Source organism: Dermacentor variabilis, chromosome 2 (assembly GCF_050947875.1).
Source record: "Dermacentor variabilis isolate Ectoservices chromosome 2, ASM5094787v1, whole genome shotgun sequence".
Taxonomy (NCBI): domain Eukaryota; kingdom Metazoa; phylum Arthropoda; class Arachnida; order Ixodida; family Ixodidae; genus Dermacentor; species Dermacentor variabilis.
The window spans coordinates 182904350-182926088 of NC_134569.1; the positions used below are offsets into that span (position 1 = coordinate 182904350).

General features: G+C 46.8%; 1 protein-coding gene across 1 annotated transcript in view; it reads left to right on the top strand.

The window, feature by feature from the left end:
- The first annotated feature begins 3106 nt into the window (after positions 1-3106).
- Positions 3107-21739, top strand: part of LOC142570586 (neprilysin-1-like) — a 98186-nt gene continuing 79553 nt past the window's right edge. Inside the window, exons 1-5 of the mRNA XM_075678957.1 lie at positions 3107-3147; positions 4953-5095; positions 8957-9016; positions 10592-10753; positions 13745-13831. Coding sequence (XP_075535072.1) covers positions 3107-3147; positions 4953-5095; positions 8957-9016; positions 10592-10753; positions 13745-13831 — 493 coding nt within the window. The remainder of the gene's footprint in view (positions 3148-4952; positions 5096-8956; positions 9017-10591; positions 10754-13744; positions 13832-21739) is intronic.

Sequence of the window (21739 nt, forward strand, 5' to 3'; positions counted from 1 at the left end):
ACCTCGCAATACCTACAAACGACTTAGGAAAGCCAAGTAATAGCTAGGTTATCACAGTGAGCTCACAAACTCCAGCCTTGCACCACTAGTGCAAGCTGCACGCGTTTTTTTCATCAATTTTCCGAGCATAAGTCAATCAACATACAAGCACAACCGGATTTCTGCAATGTACGTTATTGATGATCGGTGGAAAGGTCCCTGATGCCAAGCATCGTAATCTGGTGAGCTCATGGGGGCATGACCACTGTAGGACCACTGTTTTGGTAGCGACACCGAATGTGGTTGAAGGCAGGGTAAGTGAACAAGAGATGTGCGATGATAGCTACCGATGCGCAAGCATAAAATATGGACAGCCTTACGAAAGTTTGTGTAGCACTATTTTCAGGCAGCCAAGGTGATCAAGTTTGGATTCGACGTGCAGTAGCTTATAAAATTATCATACATACATTTCTTCCCCTCTCCTCGTTGCACAGAGGAGTGCATAAAAGAGAGGAAGAAAATGTATATTAAAGACCCCTAACTAAAGGGTACAACTCGCACCGTGCCATTCTCTAAGCCTTTTCGGCAAGAATGTCTCGGTGAGGAAGAAAGTGCGAACGCATGTCGCTACCACTTAACAGGCCATATCGTTCTCTGAAACGTCAGCTGTTGGCACTGTTCATGAGAAAAATCTTACGATGCTCCGAGTATAAGTTTGAATATACTGTAAATAAAAATTTAGTATGCTTGGCTAGGTGTCGCAACAATAAACAGCATTAATCCGTCACGCTCAAGTAATATAGAATTCTGGATTTGAAGTAAAGGTTGTTCCCGATGCAATCATAGTTGTTCGTAACTCGACAAACATTGAAATCGTTGAGAACTGCGGTGACTCGCAAAGCGCTATGAACGAGATGAAACTAGTAAAAAAAAATATCGGCACTAGCAACCTCGTGTTGATATCTTTGTACGCGATAGTTTGCGCCTTATGACAAGACACGCATTGCAGATTTCAGTGACGAGCGCGTCCATCAGCCACCATGGGGACCTTGGAAATGAAGCGGTACTTTTATTGAGCAAAAAAATCTGTTGATCCACGCAACACGACATGCTCGACCTTGTAGAAAAGTTGCCACAGCACCACAGTACGATGACCGGCGCATACCCTAACTTCAGCTGGAAGATGCGCGCACTCACTTTTTATAATTGTTGCTACGACATGTGCGCCTAACGCGACAAGCTTCTCAAAATGCTGGCGTGCACCACGACCGTACTGGACGACGCGCGCAAGGGAGGAAGCGGGCACGCGTCGTGCAGTCCGGCAGTGCAAGTACGAGAGAACTTCCACTTCGGCAGTTGACGAGAGTGGTCGCTTCCCCATTCTCTCTCGTGCGCTGTAGTCGACACCTTCAGCGTTCAGCAGAACGCTCGCTTGCGTTTGTGTTGTCGCTACTCGGCGGTCGAGAATCCGCGATGGATTCTGTCTCACCGCTTCGCCCTCGATGGGCTCGCCACCGCAAAGCGGCCAGCGAGACATCTATTGACCCGCTTCCGTTGTGTTTTGAAGTTTTGCGCAAACGTTCAATGCTCCGGAGCAACGACTTTGCCACGCTTGTCAACTCAAAGCTTGTTAGTCAGGAGTCGGCAGTTTTGGCGCCCTTGCCCGACCATGGGTACACTACCGACGAGGCCCTTGTGCCGCGCCTACAGAACTGACACCTGAGCTTCCTGCGGCAACTGGAGACCATCGCTACGCTAAGCCCCCGCCTATAGAACTGCCACCTGAGCATGCCGCGGCAACTGGGGACCATCGCTGCGCTGAGCGCCTCGCTTTGCAGCGAGGCGAGCATACCTTCCTTAAAGCCAGAGACAGCCCTCCGTTCGTTGTCAGTCCCGACACGGCGACGTGCCGCAAACGTTGACGAGAATACGAGGACGGCATTGACCACGCGGTGTTCTGCAGGCAGCTTCCTCCACCCCTTACTGAGGCCACGACCAACCGGGCAGCCGTTCCCGAGCCGCGGCAGCGATGTGTGGGTAAAATATTAGTGTGTGTGTGTGTGAGGGGGGGGGGGGGTAAAATATTATTTCGGAGCAGGCGAAGTTGTTTGGTTTGCTCCCAATAAACTTCAATCATCATCTCTTGCCTCTCTGAAGTAAGTTTTTTCGCAAAGCTTCAGCGGAAGATGGCTTCGTGCTGTAAGAAAGCCAGAACTTATTGCCGTAGTTTCATATGCAAACATTGTGATCAGCGTTAATCGCGTATTTTCGCTATTTCTTTTATTTTAGGAGCCACTGCGTCCTAAAGTATTGTCGATATCAACCAATGCCGACGATGCCAGGCAACGTATGCCACAAGCCACAAATATTGAAGGTCTTCCGTTTTCTTGAAACGCTTGGCATAGAACTTAAATGTCACGCAGTGAGAGAGGAGTGTGAGAAATGCGCATTTTCTGTTTAAAACAAGATCTTTCGAAACCCACGTGCGGTATTAAAGTGATATATGATCTATGGTCTCTCAATAGCCATAGAAATCAGAATATGTATCGGGAATTCCTCTTATGCATGTAGACTTCAACTGCAGAAGTTCGCAAGAACCTCATAAAAGAACATCTCCACTCAACTGAGGTAAGCTGCCACAACTGAAAACGTGCACGTGCAGGGGGCTCTAGCAAACGTGCAGCGTAATTTGTGAATGACAGGGATAGTCAAAGAAGTTGACATCACGTGTCCGACTTGGGAGCAACCAGCCATGGACGCTCTTATTTTGCCAGTACGTCGAAGACTCGGTCTGGTGAAAGACCCGGTTGATTCTACCTGCTCGAACTGTTTTCTTTCTGTGACCCATATGTAATAAAGTCTTCACTTCCTTAATTATTCCTAATTTGAGTGTTATCTGACTGTGGTCTAAATCATTTTCCCACTGCAGTTTCGCTTGCTAGTCTCCAGTGGGGGCAAATTAATCATTTACAAATGCGACACGGCAATTATGTGAAATCACAACAATAGGGACGACGATGAAGAAGACTAGTGACGCATCTATTATTGTCCGTCTTGAGGAGCAAGCCTGCAAGTTTTTTGCCGAATTTGCTGCTTTTTTTAGCACGTAACAAGGACTACGAGCAGCATGGAGCCGGAACCGTCGGTTGAGAAAGTGCGCTATCGGAGGTAAGGCCGCTTGGAAAGAATTTTAACAACATGCTGGCAGTGTATGGTCCTCGATAAGGTTCCGGATGAGAAGAGCTTCAGGTGTCGCATGCATTCAATACTGATCACATGGCGTGGACTCAATTAGTCTGACTAAATGGGACGCATGTAGTCGATATAGCAAATACAAGCACGAGTATTTCTCTCATGCATTGACAGGGTACTAGAACGAATGTGCTAGAGTTTGTTGCTAGATCTTGAAGTTATATTGATAAGTATATTGAAACCTACCGGTGCGGCCACAAACTAAGGACGACGACGGGTGTGTCGTCTTCCTTAAGGTGCCTGGGACAGTCTCTCGTTTTATACTTCCTCCGGTGTCTGCTTTCCCTGTAAAGCTAGTAAGTCAACGCTGTACGGATTAGACAAGTACCCCCTGTCAATTTGGTTGTTTGCGGCCTGACACTAGTTCCTGCGCCCATTGCTGTAGAAAAGAAAACATCACATTTGTTCTTCATAATTTTCCATGCTCTTGTGTTCTTCGTGCGAAAATGAAGTTGCCATTGCAATACCTTGATCTACTTACCATAATAGCTACGCAAACGCGCATTCACTAATGCGAATGCAAACGAGACGTTTTCAGGGCAGCTATACTATAGTTGACGTTTCTTCCATTCGCTGTTCCTGTTCAGCTTACAGCAACGCCCATTATCTCGCCTCCTCTGCAACAACGGGAATAGAGACTAAGAGGGTGCTTTAAGTTGCAGTCGTAAACTACACTTCTGCAACACAATAATCGTTGGTCCTAACTTAAGGTTAGCACAGGCAACAACGGAAGACCGGATTGAAACTGTCACTTTACGATCTCTCGGCGTCTTGAGATTTCGACAGCATTTGCTCTGGCCAAGTTCATTATTAATAATAAACAAGGTGCAAACGGAATATAAAAAGAAAACACTACAAAAGACACCGTGAGCTGCTTTGATGTGTATTTCTTAGGCAAAAACTTTCCGAACCTGCCCCCCCCCAAAAAAAAATGTCTTCTTAAAAAGCTCAAATGGCACGAGAGACACTGGACGCGCGACACTCAGGCGCTAACCTGCAGCTGCAGAGTTGAGGAACGTCCTTCAGCACCGTGGAGTTCGGCGCATGTGCAAATTCACCCGCAATAACTCCCTCCACATACGAAGTTACACTGTCATAAAATGGGGCAGGAAAAGCTGACAATGGCGTAAAAGAACACAGTAAAAAATGGAACGAATCCTGGAGGATGCATGAGAAACATTGAGAAAAAAAAACCAGCGCGCATTGTGCCGGAGGTTTCAGGCAGTTTACCGCCTTTAATATGTTTAACAACCGGCTGCAAACTGACCCAAACATCTAGACATAATTAAAAATTAAATTATTGGGTTTTACGTGCCAAAACCACTTTCTGATTATGAGGCACGCCGTAGTGGAGGACTCCGGAAATTTCGACCACCTGGGGTTCTTTAACGTGCACCTAAATCTAAATACGCGGGTGTTTTCGCATTTCGCCTCCATCGAAATGTGGCCGCCGTGGCCGGGATCCGATCCCGCGACCTCGTGCTCAGCCATCTAGGCTTCTGGAAAATATATACTAGATGCTAGCGTATCGACGCTGACACTCAGACGGCGAATTCAAGCAGGAAAACCTTGCTCTTCATTTAACTCCGCTAAATCACTTTGTTGCGCCTTATAAGTGCAAATTGAATATCGAATAACGAATTACTTAACTAAACTAAACTATCCGAACAGTTCTCGTAGTGTAGCTTGAAACACGTGCGGCTATTTTGTTTCTGCCCCAGACGCAGACGGCGCTATCCAGTGCCTTCCTCAAAGCTGCAGACCAAGGGTCGACTTCTCGTGGTTGCATTCATTGCCGTCTCGGTGCTCGTGGTGTTTTTCGCATCTAGTGTCTTCCTCATCAGTCTCGGCGACTTAGCCAACAGTGAGTGCTTATCGGTCGGCTGCCGTATCACCACTTCCGTGTTGTGCATACGGGCGCAGAGGGTTAGGACGGATTACAGGCAAATGCCTATCGCTTCCTGCGTTTCGGGGTCGCACCCGCTTTGTGTATGTGGGTTAAAAAGTGGCGTACATACATACATACGTACATACTGCATATAAATGCCTGTTTCTGTCATTTGTGCCTCTGTATGCCCATTTTCGCTATCCTTTGCAGCCACGAAGACTTTCTCTAACTTATTCTGTGCCATGAAAACAACATCAACGCGATATCTACAAAATGTACACTCTTGTTTGCGATTTTTGTCAAGAATAATTCATGTAAAGAATAGCAGCTACCTCCGTCGTGTTGCCACCACTGAGACCAAGAACTCTGCGCTCGCTGCTGGACCTGACTTCCCTTGCGAGGAGATCACAAACTGTGTTTCGCGTGGCGAATTATGGCTCACTGGTCATTTTCATGAAGAAAGAAATACTCGCAGTTGTAGAGCTTTGACATCGAAGAGTCGTGTCTCTGGAGAGGTATCAGCACTGCCACGCGGATTAGCAGCTCAGTCGTGCACTGTACTTACAAATCAGTTGCTGCCATACCTAGGTACACTCTTAGAAATATTTACACCCGTTGGGGCTTATCTTGTCCCACAACAATGATCATCATCTGTCATGCCCGCGTTTCCTTTCTTTAACGCTGCCAGCCCGGTACTTCCCGGTCACGAACGGCATGCGCGTTATCAGTGTGACGCAACATTCTCGACAACAAAGTAGCGAGCGCCGAATTTTCAAGAAAGGAAACGCAAGCAAGGCAAATGACGATTATCGTTGTGGGACAAATGTACACCCCAAAAGATGCAACCGTTTTATGAGTGTAGACGTGCATGACGAATGCATCATGAATGAGTTCAGTTATATATGCCGTGATAAAAAAAATATAGCACGGTAATTCTGCCGCACGAAGACGTTTGCTATAACCGATATTCACTTCGTGTCGCAACTGAGGCGTAATCTATTATTTCTCCTTTCCAACAGGGCACGAAAAACTCCTCGCCCTCTCCTTACGAGCGGCTCGTGGTAAGGGAAAGATGACAGGCCATGCGCATCTTCGTGTGAATCTTCACACCGCAAGCGCATCGCGTGGTCGTAATCGAACTTTCCGTTCTATATAATCCTACGGATACTGTTGTGAAGCTGACCCTTGTGGTACATCAACCGTGTTCTGACCACTTGTGTTAGCCCGCCTTCTTAGCGCCAAAAACGAACACACAAAAAAACGCAGGTACTAGAGGACCAAGAGTTGCCAAGAACGAAGACAAAAAAAAAAGAACACACAGGTATGCCTGGCTTCCTGAGCGCTGTAGCGGTCATGACCATTTACCAACTTGCCGAGTGTACCATGCGTCCTATCTAACCTCTTCTATCATTTAGCGGCTCCTCCCAAGTACCACGCATGCCAGGGATGTAGCAAAAGAAATAAAAAAAACGAATAAATTCGAAGAAAAAGGGCAATAATTTACCAGAGACACTTCAGACTGCCCACGTGTGGTAAAGCGAAAGCCGTGTAGCTGGTTTGGTAAAATACTTTCTTTTTCTTTTTTCTGCGCGTTCCTTTTCCGCGCAAGCGTTTGCCTGTGTCTTAACTGCGCCTTGGAAAGGCCAAATGAAAACTTGCCAAGCGTCTCAACGCACTCGCTTGCTCGCGAGGAGGTCACCTCTCGAAGGACCGCTCAACGGCAGTTAATTGGACAATAATGCTTTATTTTATTTTTATGCGCATGTTATACACTCATGACATGGCACCACCTCCTACCCATTGGCTGCGCCATCAAGTGCCCAACTACACGCGCACTAGGCACCCATTTATTCAACCAGAGCCGTGGAGCTGCCGTGTCGTCCGGGAAGCGTGCTCTACTCACAGACCGGAGACCCGAGTTTGATTCTCACCCAGAACAAAATTTACCTAATATTCTTTTCAAAGGCATTAATTTACTTTGTTTACAGGAACTCCCCTGCAAAATTTTACGTCAATTCGAGAATTTTTTAAGTGCTTTTACTCTTTTTCTTTCACTCTGTATTCGGTCACGCCGCCTATTACAACGCCAGATTTTCGCGTGATGGGACATGTAGTGCTTTAAAATTAACAATGATTCCATGGTTTCTAAGGTTGCAGATCAAGTTGCACTGTAATAGAATCCCTACTTTATCCCTCATTGAAGCTCTTCTGCATAAATGTACTCCTGCCACACGCAAGAAAGCGGTGGTGTTAACAGGTTACATTATGCTTATGGTGCTTGAGACGCACCTCGGAACTATAGGATGTCTATGTAGTAAATAAATGTATAATAAACAAAAAACAAATAACCAATCGCGAAAGCTGGCTTTTTTTTTTCAGGAGCGGTCGTTGCGGGGAGGGCCTCCCTCAGAGCGATTTCGACAGTGCACTGACTTGTGGGCACAACGTGAACAACAGATACAAACGTACAGGTCTGAAGGGTAAACCTGTGTTTCTGTATCTGTTGTTCATGTTGCAGTTTCAGGTTTATGGCGTTATAGAAGTTATTACAATCAAACTAGCCACATTTATTAGTCTACTCGGTTCACTGACTCCCTTGCTTACATGCAGGTGATCGCTTGTGCTCTGAAAGCGAGATGAGGCGGGTGGGGGCGGGGGGGGGGGGGAGGCTTTTATTTGCAATATTTAACTGATGAACTGATAGAAGCATATCATGCCTGTGTACTCGCTATGAGAACTAAAAATTATACAACACTGTCACTTACTCTGTCAATTCCTGACTTTGAGATTGCAGCTCGAAAATAAAATTCAGCGATATCTACTCGACAAGCTTGAAGTGGACCGACGTGTATCACTCTCTGGCATACCTTGGCATCGATATTCCCGCCTCGCAAATCTGAATGCGCTGTGGCAGCGAGAAACTTCATGGTCATTATGTTAAGAGACGAGCCTTGTGGAATCATCCCACTTAGTTTGAGATTAATCCCGCTTAATCTCACTGGCTACAATTCGTAAATTGCAATATGCGCGGTAAAGTGGTTAATTAGCAAAATAACTTGTTAAAATCCAGTTAATTGGGTGAACACGCGTTTCACCTTCTTGTGCAAGTAATGTCCACCTCTGCGAATAATCAAGCTCAAAGACTACAATTATCTCGAACAGGCCGTATTTAAATATTTGAGAAAACTTTCAAATGATCACCCCGTATAAACCGCTATGTGAGTGACACAAACACTTTAGGCTCCTCATCGAACAAACAATTCGCGGGAAATTACTGTCTGAATGTCTATCATAGCCAGAATATTATTACATAAATTTACAAATATCTGCATTAACGGTGCACATTAACATTCGGAAGCTCGAGAGATTCGCATCGTACGGCAAACTAAGTGTTTTTATTCAACAAGGCTCGTCTCGCAACTCTCGCATAGGAATTAAGTAGCTGCGATCTTGCATCATCTGCGATCGGGTTATGACAGCACAGGTTAGCAATGTCCAATCTCAGAGATTCTTGACTGCAAGAACAGTTCATTCATTCGTTCCAGCGTTTGTAAGCCGCGCAGAAGACGAAAGAGCTCAAAGACTACGCGAACAGAATCGCTTGTGTTGGTGTCGTCCGTGTTATTTTCGCTGCGTTCTCTTTTCTGTTTTATTATTTTGCCTTAGCTAAAACTCACTCAACCCTCAATATTGAGAAACACGCCTATGTAAGTACTGCGGTCCTTCTTACTGGCCGAGTTTTTTGCACTTCCTTCGAATGGGCCAATTAAACTGCTAACGCTGAAGTTGTTCTCAGCGATCTTTTTACCGAATGGCGTTGTATGGTTCTATACGCAGGCAACCTGGATGACAGCGTGGACGTCGCCGTCTGTCGAAGCCCCGACTGTCGTGCTGAAGGTGTGGTTCAGGATTCTAACAGCGAAACATAAGGTGTACTGTGGAAGTTAGCTCTTTAAGTGCGATATTACAAAACACGTCCTCTACTAGATTGGCCGGTCATAAGACACAGCCAACTGAATTTTTAATAAACCACAGCCTGACAAAAAAAAATTATTTCATTGCTGTCTTGCTACGAAAGCATTTTTATCGTGGTTGAAGTGGGGGGGACGGGCGTTGGAGTGAGGGTGAGAAGCAGGTAATGTTGTGGGTCACTTATTCCTACCACACGTGATTTCTTGAAGTATCTCAGGTTAATAACAACAAACAGGATTGAATAAGTGGTGTTGAAGAGAAGCGCCTCAGCGCGCAAACTTGACCGCGTGGATTTAGGTTAGCGCATGTCGGGTGTCAACAACATGCGCAAGTAAAGATGAATTTGAAGAAACAAGAGCAGAAATCCTAGCCGCGGACCCAGCATAACCATTCACCAAAACCTATTGTCTGGAACTTATGACATGCTAGCGGACTTGAAGCTATCGGCTATGTACACGGCAAAGTTTTCGAGGCCAAATATTTAATTTACTTTTATTTTGATCGCCCTCGAGCTGTCTTAAAAGCACGCTGTATAGTGTGGCATGTGCCCCTACTCCAGTATGCATTGCTCAGTCTTTACCGTGGGCTTGTCTGAATTGGCAGGGCATCACTGGATCATTTATTATGCAGGCTGAACTACCGTCGAAAGCAACAGGCAGCTTTATTAGCATGCTATGTTGGGTCCGCTGCAGGTCCAGAGGCTCCCGCGTATATACCTGCAAATTTGCTAGTATTCTCATCACAACACCTAATCGTCTACCATCAGCAGCTTAGAATGTTTTACTTTAGCATCCATCCTAATAATCGCATGTCTTCTATGCAGATTATATTACCTGCCCAGCTTCAGCTTTTCTAAGTCGCAACTAAAATATCAGAAATTAGCATGCGATCTCTAATTATCTTGCCTAACTTAGATGAGGCTTTAGCACGTCCCACTCGCGGCCCTGTCCTCTGTTTATTGATATTCTGCATCACGGTCGACAGCTGTGCGAGTTTGGTATCATTCATATTGTTTGCACTGCGAACAGACACGTTCTGGGTCTCTCAATTGTTAGTCAATGCTTGTACTGGTCCAACAATCTGCTTAAGTTTGAGCTATAACCACTAAGAATCAAAAAGAGAATCTGGCTGCGTACAAGTCCCGGAAACAGCTTTCGCAACTCCCTAAACACATACTGCGACTGCTTACTTCCCCTTTTTTTAGAAGCATAACTGCAGTGTGAAGGCACTCATGGAAAATCAGAGCCCGTATACGCAAACATATTTGCACGCTAGAGCTGTTCGAAAGAGCATATTCCATGCAATTTTCATGATGAACGTAACTTTAGCGAAGGCGGCTGGCCAATGGTAAACAGCATTCGCGAAAGAAAAGCTTTTGTGAGTTCGGCCCAGTTTCGTTTTCTCAAACGGCTTTGCTTCGGTGCCTTGCTGCTTCTGTGAGCAGTTCTTTAATTTTTACACCCCACGCGGTTCGAAGACAGGAGTGTTTGAACGGTGCAGAGGAGGCCCTATCCCAAGACGTCGACGAGACGAAGCCGGCCTGCGACGACTTCTACGCGCACACGTGCAGCCGCTGGACGCGTCGAAACCTGCCCTCGCGACACCAGGCGGAGAACGCGCGGGCAGACACCGTGCGAGCCCGATACGTGCTCCAGCTGTACGGTAAGCATTGTCCTGATTTTTCCGGTTCTCTTGGAGGCCTCTATTTGCTCCACTGGGGGACACACCGAGCAATTGCATTGCCTTACCTTTGTCTTACGTCAGATGTTTGGTTATCGTGCTGCTTGCTACACGCCGTTCTTTCTTGCTAGTTGATTGTTTCTGGTTGTTTTTATCGCGTTTGATTGCGAGTACCGACGGCGTGCACGTGGTGTTGCTCGAAAGAAATATTATTACAATAGTAATTATATGGGCACTCGAGGCGCATTTCTGCGGTCGCCGTCGGCGTAGCCCTGATGTTTTGTACAAAGTCCAAAGGCGGTAACATCGTCGCCGCGTGCCCTATGCTGCATGTGCTAGTAAAATTAAAGCGTGCGAGGGTGAGCCGACGATGGCCGCTCAATCTAGCACGTGTCAGAAGGGAAAGCGGGGAGGAAACGCGCCGTCTCCCGTCGCGCGCAAGGTACAGGGTGGAGGGGAGGGAGGGGACCAGACAAGTCATCGCATAGGCTTGTTTATCGGCGCCTCTAGACACTCGCGTGCCGCTGAATAAATTTTGTTTTCATTTCATTATACTTCATTGAACTACCTGCCACGTTTAGTTCTTAGGCGAATCTCAATGTTGAGGACGAAATTATGTTGAGGAGATAAGCTGCAACGAAACCTTGATCAAATGGTAAAAAGTATATCTTTGTTTTTTTTTCAAACAGACCACATATTTATTCCTTGTAAACGCATATTGTGTGCATATCATCTCAGTTGGCCATCTTCTTATTGTCGTGACTAAATGTACGTAGCCCTCAGATTGAACTTCTGTTCTGAATTCTGTGTGCTCGATAACATTCTTCCGCGTAAGTAAAGCCTTGCATCGTGCAGTTGTTAAAGAAAGTGAGAAAGACAGAACAACCCTCGCTGTTATGGTGTTTCATTTTACGATTACATCTAAATTTCGCGAGATCAGTGGAACCTCATAATTATTTTGTTAAATCGAGAGCTTCGCTACATCTAGAACACTTAAGATCCTCAAGTGAATAAGACAACATCTATTGAAGTGTGAAGAATCATGTAGCTTTTGCCTGCATGGGCGTTCTTGTACTAAGGGACTGCACGCTGAGGTTGCTCTGAGAAGACGATGCACATTTCAACTTGGCTGTGATGACGAAGCTAGCGCCTTCTGGTAAGGTGACGCTGAGCTTTAAATGTATGTTGAGATTCTGCAAAGGGCAGCATCGTCCATGAGTAACGGCTCGCCTGAAAGCGGCACGCGATCAGCTTCATCGAGCAATAGTTTAATAAAGGTCGATGCACATTGAACACAGTACATTTCCTCTTGCATGTACTTTTACCTAAGTTAGCCCCCAAGATTTCATTGAGTTCGCCGAGACGTCGAGTTCTCATCGTTACTTATATTTTCAGCGCATTAAGATCTACGAACCTATGTCGGAAAGTCAAAAACACTACGTTATGCAAACAAATTAGTGGAACGGGGATTTGTTTAAGGGGTAATTTGACTGTAGCTAGTGATATTGCTTTTGGTTGGTCAGTAAAATGTCGTTACCGCGAGAGTAGTTATTGCGAAATAGCCCTTAAAATGGGGCGGAAGGTTCTGTCCGCCCAGACATATATCTTCAATATCAGTCACTCAATCAAGAATAATATATTTGTTTAAATCACAAGCCAACTTGGAGATGTGTCGTTACATATGCACAAAGGAAACGCTCTAACACCTTTACTGCAATTTCGACGTTCACATTTGTTTGCACATCGCAACTGCGAGCTTACTAATGTTATCAAAAAACATTTAATAAATTTTTTAGGAGCGGCACAAAATACAATAACATCAAATCACTGTTACTTCATCTTAGGCTCTCATGGCAGAAGCCATGACCGCGAGTGTCCATTATTCCCATCATAAGAAGGCAACAAACAAAGACACGAGGGACAACATAGGGGAAATTACTTATACACAATAACTGAATTAAAGTGAGAAATTTATGGAAGTGAAAGTGAATCAAAGAACAACTTGACACAGGTGGAAAACGTACCCACGCTTCTCATTTCGCGTGCAATGTTCTTACCAACTGAGCTATACTGGCGCCGTTTTCCCATCCACTTTCTTGGGTATCTATGTTTCCACTACTAGAACTAACCTAGGGAGTGTGAGCCAGTGCCACCACTCGCACATCTTGGAGGCGGATGTGTAACATACTTTCTGCCGTAGCTATCACGAGTACCTGATCTTTTTGGGTGAAGGCAACCGGTCAATAAACCTACGCATGCTACCTGAAGGCATCAATGTTGCCGGATTCGAGACCCTCGTTATGTAATGAACGGGAAGAAACGGGTTTATCTGAGGGGCGCGATATTTATCAATCATATCCCAAGAAGCTAACAAACAAAGACACCAAGGACAACTAAGGGAAATTCCTTGTACTTCATAATCGAATTATAGAAATGTTACATTAATGAAAATGAAAGTGGATGAAAGAGCAAGTTGCCGCTGGTGGGGAAAGATCCCACGTCTTCGCATTATTCCAATCTCATCCGTGTCGTTATTCCAAGAGCCAATTCACGTAGTATAACTATGGGTTGGTGTGAAGTACGTTTTGTTATTTATTGCACAATCGCTGTTCAGCTTTTCATCTTATTTCTGCGCTCTCTCTTTAACTATATATCTTTTCAAATCGTATTTGTCAAATTATGCTAAACATATGTTGTTCACAGTGCTGTTAGGGAGGGCAGACCTTGGTCAGGTGTGAGCGCCACCTTTTGCCTTCTGTGCGACGATTTATCGGCGCGATTGCACTGGTCAGCCCATGTGACCTTCGCATATGTAGCTTAGGCTGATCACCGCAGGTAGCTTTAGGCTGAAATATGCCCTTGCATTCTCTTACAATGCGATGCAGCGCTAATTCTCTGTGATGATGTGGTCACATGGCGCCGGTACATCTCAAAGACTATTCCAAAATAATCATCCTCGCAACACTGTTGCAGATTCCTACAAGGCAATGGCTATCGACAGTGCCCTCCAGACTGCCGAAGAGAAAGCAGCCGCCATGTTCACTGGCTGCATGGACAGAGGTAACTCCTTGTTCAAACGTCCTATGGATCCCCGCACACGAACCTTGAACAAAGACCACATAAGAAGTTCATCTATCATTATTCGAAATTGAATTCAATACCTACAAAGTGGTACATACTACATTGGAAAACATTCATTGGTGAAGTTTCTTGTCCCTGTCAAGGCTTGGTGATGGGCTCGGAAGCCGAACACGAGCGAATTCTGATTGAACTACGACAGATTTGGCTTTCTATTGAACTCCTACTCATTTATTTTGTGGCATTATGCTTCAGTTACATTGATGGCGTCTGTTGCTATCATTACTAACATGAACGTACAAGCAACAGAAAAAAATGTAGACGTCTTTAGGCTTAATAACAGCTATAGTCCATGATTACTTTGTTTAGCACTAAACGACACACACAAGAAAGACGACCAGGACAAGGCGCTACTCTCAACTGACATCATTTTATTGCGTCACTCCTTTATAGACAGCTCAAACAAGAGAACATGCGCAGTGAGCACCATGCGGTGGAGCCACCAACTTTGATGTGATGCGCCATTGCTTTGATGTGTTTAGAATCTTCCTAATGAAATGTTGTCATCACTATGCGAACATGAGTTCCATAGCACAGTTAAATAGGCTGCAGGCTGCTGGTTACCCAAGTGTGGTGGTGACGTCAGTCTCGGAGGTATTGCTTCAGAAGCTGAAAGGGAAGCGGCACAAAAGCAACTGCATCACACAAAAGAAGAGGCCTGAAGTTGTGCCGTATTGCCACAGAGTGGCTCACAATCTAAAGAATGTCGCCACTAGATACCAAATTCCGGTAGTGTTTTCCGCTCCTCAGAAATTGTCAATGTTGCGCAGCCGTATTTCTAAAACAATAAAAAACCTGATTGTGAAAAGAACCACGTGAAGTTTGTAAATTGCAGCGTCGGTGTGGTTTATAAGATTCCCTTGTCATGTGGCAAAGTGTATGTAGGGCAGTCAGGCCGCTGTGTTAACGAGCGCCTTAGAGAACATGAGCGATCCATACCAACAGGCACAGGTTCCCATTTGGCTCAGCATTGTAAAACATGCAAGTGCAAACCCATGTTTCGTGATACCACGATTTTGAAAAAGAGCCGTGACACCACCGTCCGAGAGTTATCGGAAGCATTTTTCATTCAGTCATTGGGGTCAGAGTGCATTAGTGTGCCTTCCTTAACCTTATACAGTGCTGAATTTGGTTTTTGGATTCTGTCGCGTGAGTGCGCTCTTGGGATCGGATGTTGTTGGTGGCTCCACCGCATGGTGCTCACTGCGCATGTTCCTCTGGTTTTAGCTGTCTATAAAGGAGTGACGCAATAAAATGATGTCAGTTGAGAGTAGCGCCTTGTCCTGGTCGTCTTTCTTGTGTGAGTCGTTTTGCGCTAAATTCATGGATTCGCACCAACTAGCCCGCCAACGCATTGTGCTGAACAGCTATAGTCTTCCACCTGATTGCACAGGTGGCGTTTTCCGATGTTTTTGTCGTATGTACCTTGTCCTACATGCCAATATTGTTATGTCGATCAAATGCTTCCTAGTGGCTGTACCGCCGGAGTACACAAGACACTGCTAACTACGATGGAAATTCACCGCACTAAATATTCGTGCCGTGCTGTGTAGCAGTGCTACTGGCAGCCATAAATCCATGTTGCTGGGGAGCCATGTGACGCTGGTTTCTCATCTTATTCCCATGTAGACAGAGAAGTGGTCCAGGAACAATTAGGGCTAGTTACGCTTTCGGGGCACTCTGCTTGAAAGAAGAGAGCAGATAATTATACTCACATATTGAGTATAATAAGAACATTCAACGCCCTGAAAGTAAATAAAATGCGTTACCAAATACCTATATTTTTACCGGCAATGTACGCAAAAAGCAAACGTAGTTCTTTAAAGACAATCATAAAAATCGAAGTTGTGCCTGCCGCCTTCTTCTTGCAAGAAAAAGTTATAGAAACTTCACCTAGGCGTAATTCACCTAAACCAGTTGTGGTTGACCAGCATAACGTAGTAAGCGCCGACTGCACCGCTTGTATATTTAGGCCGGCAAAGAGTAATCTTTCATTTATTTATTTTATTTATAAAACACCTTACAGGCCCTGTTGGGCATTGAATAAGGGGAGGGGCAATGTAACTATGATCTGTGGAGTACAATGGAAACAACTCCAAAATAAATCCAACACACGTGTGCAGTGGCTGAACTAAAGAACAAAACAAAGCACAGAATGCTCAAGCATAACAGCAAAATAAGAGGAAGGAGATTAAGTAGAAAGCGCGCACACACGTTCAAGAAATAATTTACGATCCGTTATCGAGACGATTTCATCGGGAAGACCATTCGAGTGAGATATGGCACGAGGTAAAGCAGATAAATTGAAGGCAGTAGTTTTAACAAAACTGCGCTTGATGCTAAGATGATTATGTAATCTGGAGGACGTATGGGTGGGGGTTTCGAAGGGTAATATGCATGGCTTATCGGAATGAACATATTATAAAGGAGGTTTATTGGGGTTCGTAGTGACCGCCGGTCCTAGGATGCACCGAGCAGTTTTCGAGCTCGAGGCTCTGATGCGCGCTTGATGCTGCCGATGCCGCTGACTGTGCGCACGTTCGTCATTTTCCTTACAATATTTGGAAAGTAGACAGAGCAAAGCAACCTAGCGGCGGATGGCTAGCGGCTGCAAAGGAATATCGAGCTTGGTCTGCGCTATACTGGAGTTCCGATCGAAATTCCGAGTGATATATCGGGCAGCTCTGTTCTGTATTCGTTCAAAAAAATTTCAAACAAATTAATCATGGTGCTTAATATCCCGAAACTGCACAGTTGTTTATGACAATTGCCGTTGTCGATGATTCCCAATTAATTTTGACCGACTGGTGTTCTTTAACGTGCATCTAAAGCACGGTTCATGAGCCTTTATGCGCCCCTTCGCAATGATGCAGGCATGGCAGAAATCAAGCGCGCGACCTAGTGCTCTGTCGCGCAGCGCCATACCAACTTAACTGCTACGACATTTGTTGTTGTTGTTGTTGTTGTTGTTGTTGTTGTTGTTGTTGTTGTTGTTGTTGTTGTTGTTGTTGTTGTTGTTGTTGTTGTTGTTGTTGTTGTTGTTGTTGTTGTTGTTGTTGTTGTTGTTGTTGTTGTTGTTGTTGTTGTTGTTGTTAAAATAACCATAAAATGTTTCCGCCCCCAGGAAGTGGATCCATTACGGCGGGGGGAGGGCCAATGAGGAGATCAGTTCAGATATTATTGACCATTTTTGAGTCTTGTAGAAATCAACTTAAGGCCTGGAAGATGAGGCGCCGGCTCTAGAGGTGACCAGTGAGAAGGCGCCAGGAGCCCAAATTCTGAGGCCTCAGATTAGGCGGGAGGGCGGCAATCGCTCTTTACGGTGATTGGCGAGAGCCGAGCAGCCCCAGAGCATATCTTGCTGATTCAACAGCTGGCTCTCTGGACAGGAACGGCAAGTGGCTGATTGCGAGGTCTGGAGGTGCATTCTGGCACAGCAGGCTGGCGTCACTGATGTCTCCGCGACGATGCGTCATAGGCGTGTGGCTTCAGCACCAGTAAAATTCCCTGGCAGAGGCATAGGATTTTATGGGAGGACGTTCCGGAGCGCGGTCCTTCGAGCCGCCTTCGCCTCTGCCACGACTGCGTCCGGTTCGATAGGGTGTGGCCATAGGGTAAGGCACTTGTGGCCGAGCCTTTGAGGGGCAGGATATAAGCTCCCTTGCCAGAGTCGGCCATTCGGTTGCCAGCGACCGAAGCGTGACCTAGTATCCATGCAAGGCGGACAGTGTCAGCGATTCGCATCGCCCGGTGCATCGAGTGAACAGCATCGTTGCGCGAGTCCGGTCGAGCGCAGGCCTTTACGCAGGCCTGCGAGTCTGTGTGAACAGTGTGATATATAAAGGCCGCAAAAGGTGGCTCCAGGATGGCTTCGCATGCAGCAGATATTGCAGCTAGTCCCACCGTTAATGAGTTATTGCTGGCAAATTGGCATGAGGAGTAGGCCGTGGCAGTACGTGGGCAATAGTAAGTTGTGGCGGAAGCATCGTCACAGAGAGCGCAGTCAGCGTACACAGCGTGGTGATGGGGCACAGCGTCGCGAACTTCTTCATGCCGCCTTGCGTAAGACATTTGGCTCTCTGCGTGATGGGTATTCACGTTATGGGGAAACGGTGCATAGTCCCCGGTCAGGGGGAAATCCCACGCAGCAGGGAAAGAGGGCAGAGGCGTCGAGGCGATTGGCAGATGAAGAAGCGAGCTGCGACCGGACATCGTGGATCTTAGTCGGAACTGATGTGAATGCTTGGTAGCCTCGGCTATTGCCTCCATCTGATTCATCCGGGCCATTTAGACAAGGCGGTCTAAGGGGGTTAAACGCGGTAGGCTGGTGGCAACACTCGTGGCTTCGTGGTTGAGCAATTGCAGTTTTTGTCATTCCTTTTTAGTCAGACTGTAGAAGTTATAGCCGTATACAGCACGTGAAATTAGCAGAGCAGTCATGAGGCGACGGAGGGTTCGCTCTTCACTTCACACCAGTTTTTGGCCGTGATGCGGCACATTAGGTGGAGTATACAGTGCCAGGGCCGTGTGATGTTGCGAAGCCACGTTGCTGCGCCACCATCCGCATCGATGTAAATGCCTAGAACTCGTACGCTCTCTTGATGAGGTATTTGCTCGCCATCAAAAGTGAACAAAAATTGCGAGGCCGAATGGGCGTCTTTCGTGCCCAGTACTACGAAGTTAGTTTTGTCAGCAGAAGTCATCAGTCCGACCTCCTTCAGAAATGTGGCAATGGTGTAGAGTCCGGCTTGAATGAAACGGGACTCGTCGCCATCGGAGCACCCATTGGTCCATATTGTGACATCGTCCGCATACACACTGAAGCGAAGTCAAAGTATCTCAGCCAGGCGATAGCAGAGTGGTGCCATCGCCAACTTGAACAGTAATGCCGAAAGGACTGCGCCTTGTGGTACTCCCACTCATGGTTCCTTCGGTGCTGAAACTGGCTGCTCTACGGCAATTTGAAATTCACGGTTATAGAGAAAGCCGCGTAGATATGCCCATGGTTTGCCTGTGATACCGGCGCCAGCTGCGAAAGCGAGGATCGAGAGGTGAGGTACGGAGTCAAACGCCTTGCGTATGTGGACCGTAACCAAACGTTTTATATCCAAGCGATGGCGAGTGTGTATAAGGTTCTGAGAGAGTGGAGCGAAACTGTCTTGCGTGCTATGCCGATGGCTGAAGCCATTTTCGCAGGCATGGAGGATGCTGTTTCTTTCGGCGTGCCAGTCAAGGCGACTCAGTGCCATTTTTATATAAGCTTTCCAGCCTCGGAAGTTGCTCAGAACAGAGGCCGATTCTCCTGGCTTGGGAATGCGGATGAGCGTTGATAGCTGCTATGAACCGGGCAGCTTCCCACTGTTCCAAACCTGATTAAAAAGAGCAACAAGTTCCTCGAGGGTATTATCGGTAAGGTTGGGAGCATAGCCGATGTAATGCTGTCCGCAACTGGTGCGCTGGACGTCTTAGTGGAAAGGAGTGCAGCACGAAGTTTCGCCTTGGTGAAAGGTGAGCTCATACTACCCTCCATCATAGGTAGGCTTGGATTCGAAGTAATATTCGAAGGATCGTATGAGCGTGGGGGGTTCATTGGGGAAAGAGTGGCTACGGCAATGTCTGCCACTTTTCGTGCGGTAATTCGGAGAAAAAGAACTAGGCGAAGGCGGGTGCGTTGGTATAGTCCTTCGAAAGTGCGCCAAACGCCGCCGGTACCTGTGTGGCTCTCAAGTGATTCGCAATGCCGCTGCCAATTTTCACGAGCTAGTTGGTTGGCGTGTTCGGTTGAGTGGGCAGTTGCACCGTTAAGGCGAATTCTGTCAGGCATGGTTTTGCCGCGGGCGAGATCAATATCTTGGGCTTCTTGCCTGGCCGCCCAAATGTAGGGCAGATCTTGGCCGGGGACTGGCGTGGAGTCGGTAAGTTCCAAAGTACGTGTGGCGATTCGTCTGGCTTCTCACAAGAGGTCAAACAATGGCCGTTCTGGGAAGAGATCTCCGAGTGCAGCTCTGAATGCGCCCCACTTAATAATGGGAACAGGTCAGCGGGCCCTTGCGCGGCTCAGAGACGTGAGTTGTATTCGGATAGGGAAGCGGTCGCTGCCCCTGGCGTCTGCTAGGACATTCCAAGTACCCGAAAGTTTCTGAGAGCCACGTGAGGTCCGGTGTGGTGGCTGATTGAGCCGCATGTAGAGAATACCGTGTGGGCCTGTCTGGCGAATTGAGCAATGAAAGGTGAACTCGCTTTGCAACTTGCAAAATCGATGAACCGCGGGTACGATCGTGGCCATTGTGACCAGTGGCTACGTCATCAAGAATATTGTTGATACGCATGCGCAAGCCTGGTCTGCCTGTGTATAAGTACACATGCTTCTCGCAATGAAGCGTTCCTTCGTTTCCTCCTGCTCGGCTGCTTACATGGTGTCAGAAGTGGGGACGGCGGTTCGTTTTGTTACCGCCGCCAGTCGGCAATGAATGAATCCACGGACCGACCACAAACACCCATTGCAAGAATGGTGTTGACTCTGCTAAAGCCACCAAGGCCAGTCGATACGACTGGAAGCACGTTTCATAACTGGACCGTATGGAAAAGTGAGTTTAACCTTTTTGCTACTGCGACGGGACTAACCCAGCAGCCTAAGGAAGTTCAAGCCATAACTTTTCTGATGACGATAGGCGAAGACGCGAGACGAATGTACTATACTTTTAAGTTCGCCAGCGAAGATGAGAAGGCCTCAAAATCCTTTTAGCAAAGTTCGAGGCCCATTACAAGCCATCTGAGAACCTAACCTTTAACGAATTCCGATTTGGCTCCAGGGACCAACAAGACGGAGAGTCCTTTAATGACTGGCTCACGGAACTGCGAATTCTCGCGAGCAGATGCGAATTCGGTGAGCTCGAGGAACGGCTGATACGAAGCAGAATAATTCTCGACATCAGAGATAAAGACTTCCAGCAAAAGCTCCTCTCGGAAAACCACTCATTTTCAAAAGCAGTAGAAATGCGCCGCGCACGAGAACAAGCACAAGTACAACTTCGAGAAATCAGAGCAAGAACGGCCGTCGCAACAGTCGCCGCAGTCAAAGAAAGTGCAACGCCTTGCTCCAACTGCGGTCTTAAAAGGCACACAAATGGGAAATGTTTGGCTCAGGGCAAACGCTGCAACATCTGCGGTAGAAGCAATCATTTCGCTCGAATGTGCCGTCGGACACAACAAAGATCCAGGTCAGCGGCACCCGAAGTCAAACAGGTTGTTTTAGGAAATGAAGAAGAATACTTCCTGCACACGCTAGAAGCATGTGCTATCGCCAGCGAGGACCGTTGGTCGGCGGTAATTATTAGCGCAGGAGCAGCGGTTGACTGCAAAATCGACACAGGACCCAACTGCTGCATCATGCCTGAGACGATGCTCCGAAAACTAACTACACAGCCGGCACAGCCGTGCTCGACCACGTTGCGCGCCTTCTTCGGCCACAAGCAAACAGCTTTGTAGAAAATCACCTCGACTACACCTTACAAAGCTCAGAGTTGTCTAGCGGAATTTTTTATCCTATCCCAGACCATGCCAGCAACAACCAGCGGCAATATTGCAGAATGCTTGGAACTGATATCCCGCGTACGCTCAGTCGGCGCACGGCCAATGCAGGACCTAAGCGTCGGGTTTGGTGATGTATTCCAAAGCCTCGGAGAACTGAAAGGTGTTACGTACCACATTGAGCTCAAGCCAGGAGCACGAAGCAGCGTCAAGCCAGCCCGAAGGGTGGCTGTTGATCTTCAAGAACGCGTGAAACAGCAACTCGATAAAATGGAGCGCGACCTCGTCATTTCAAAAGTA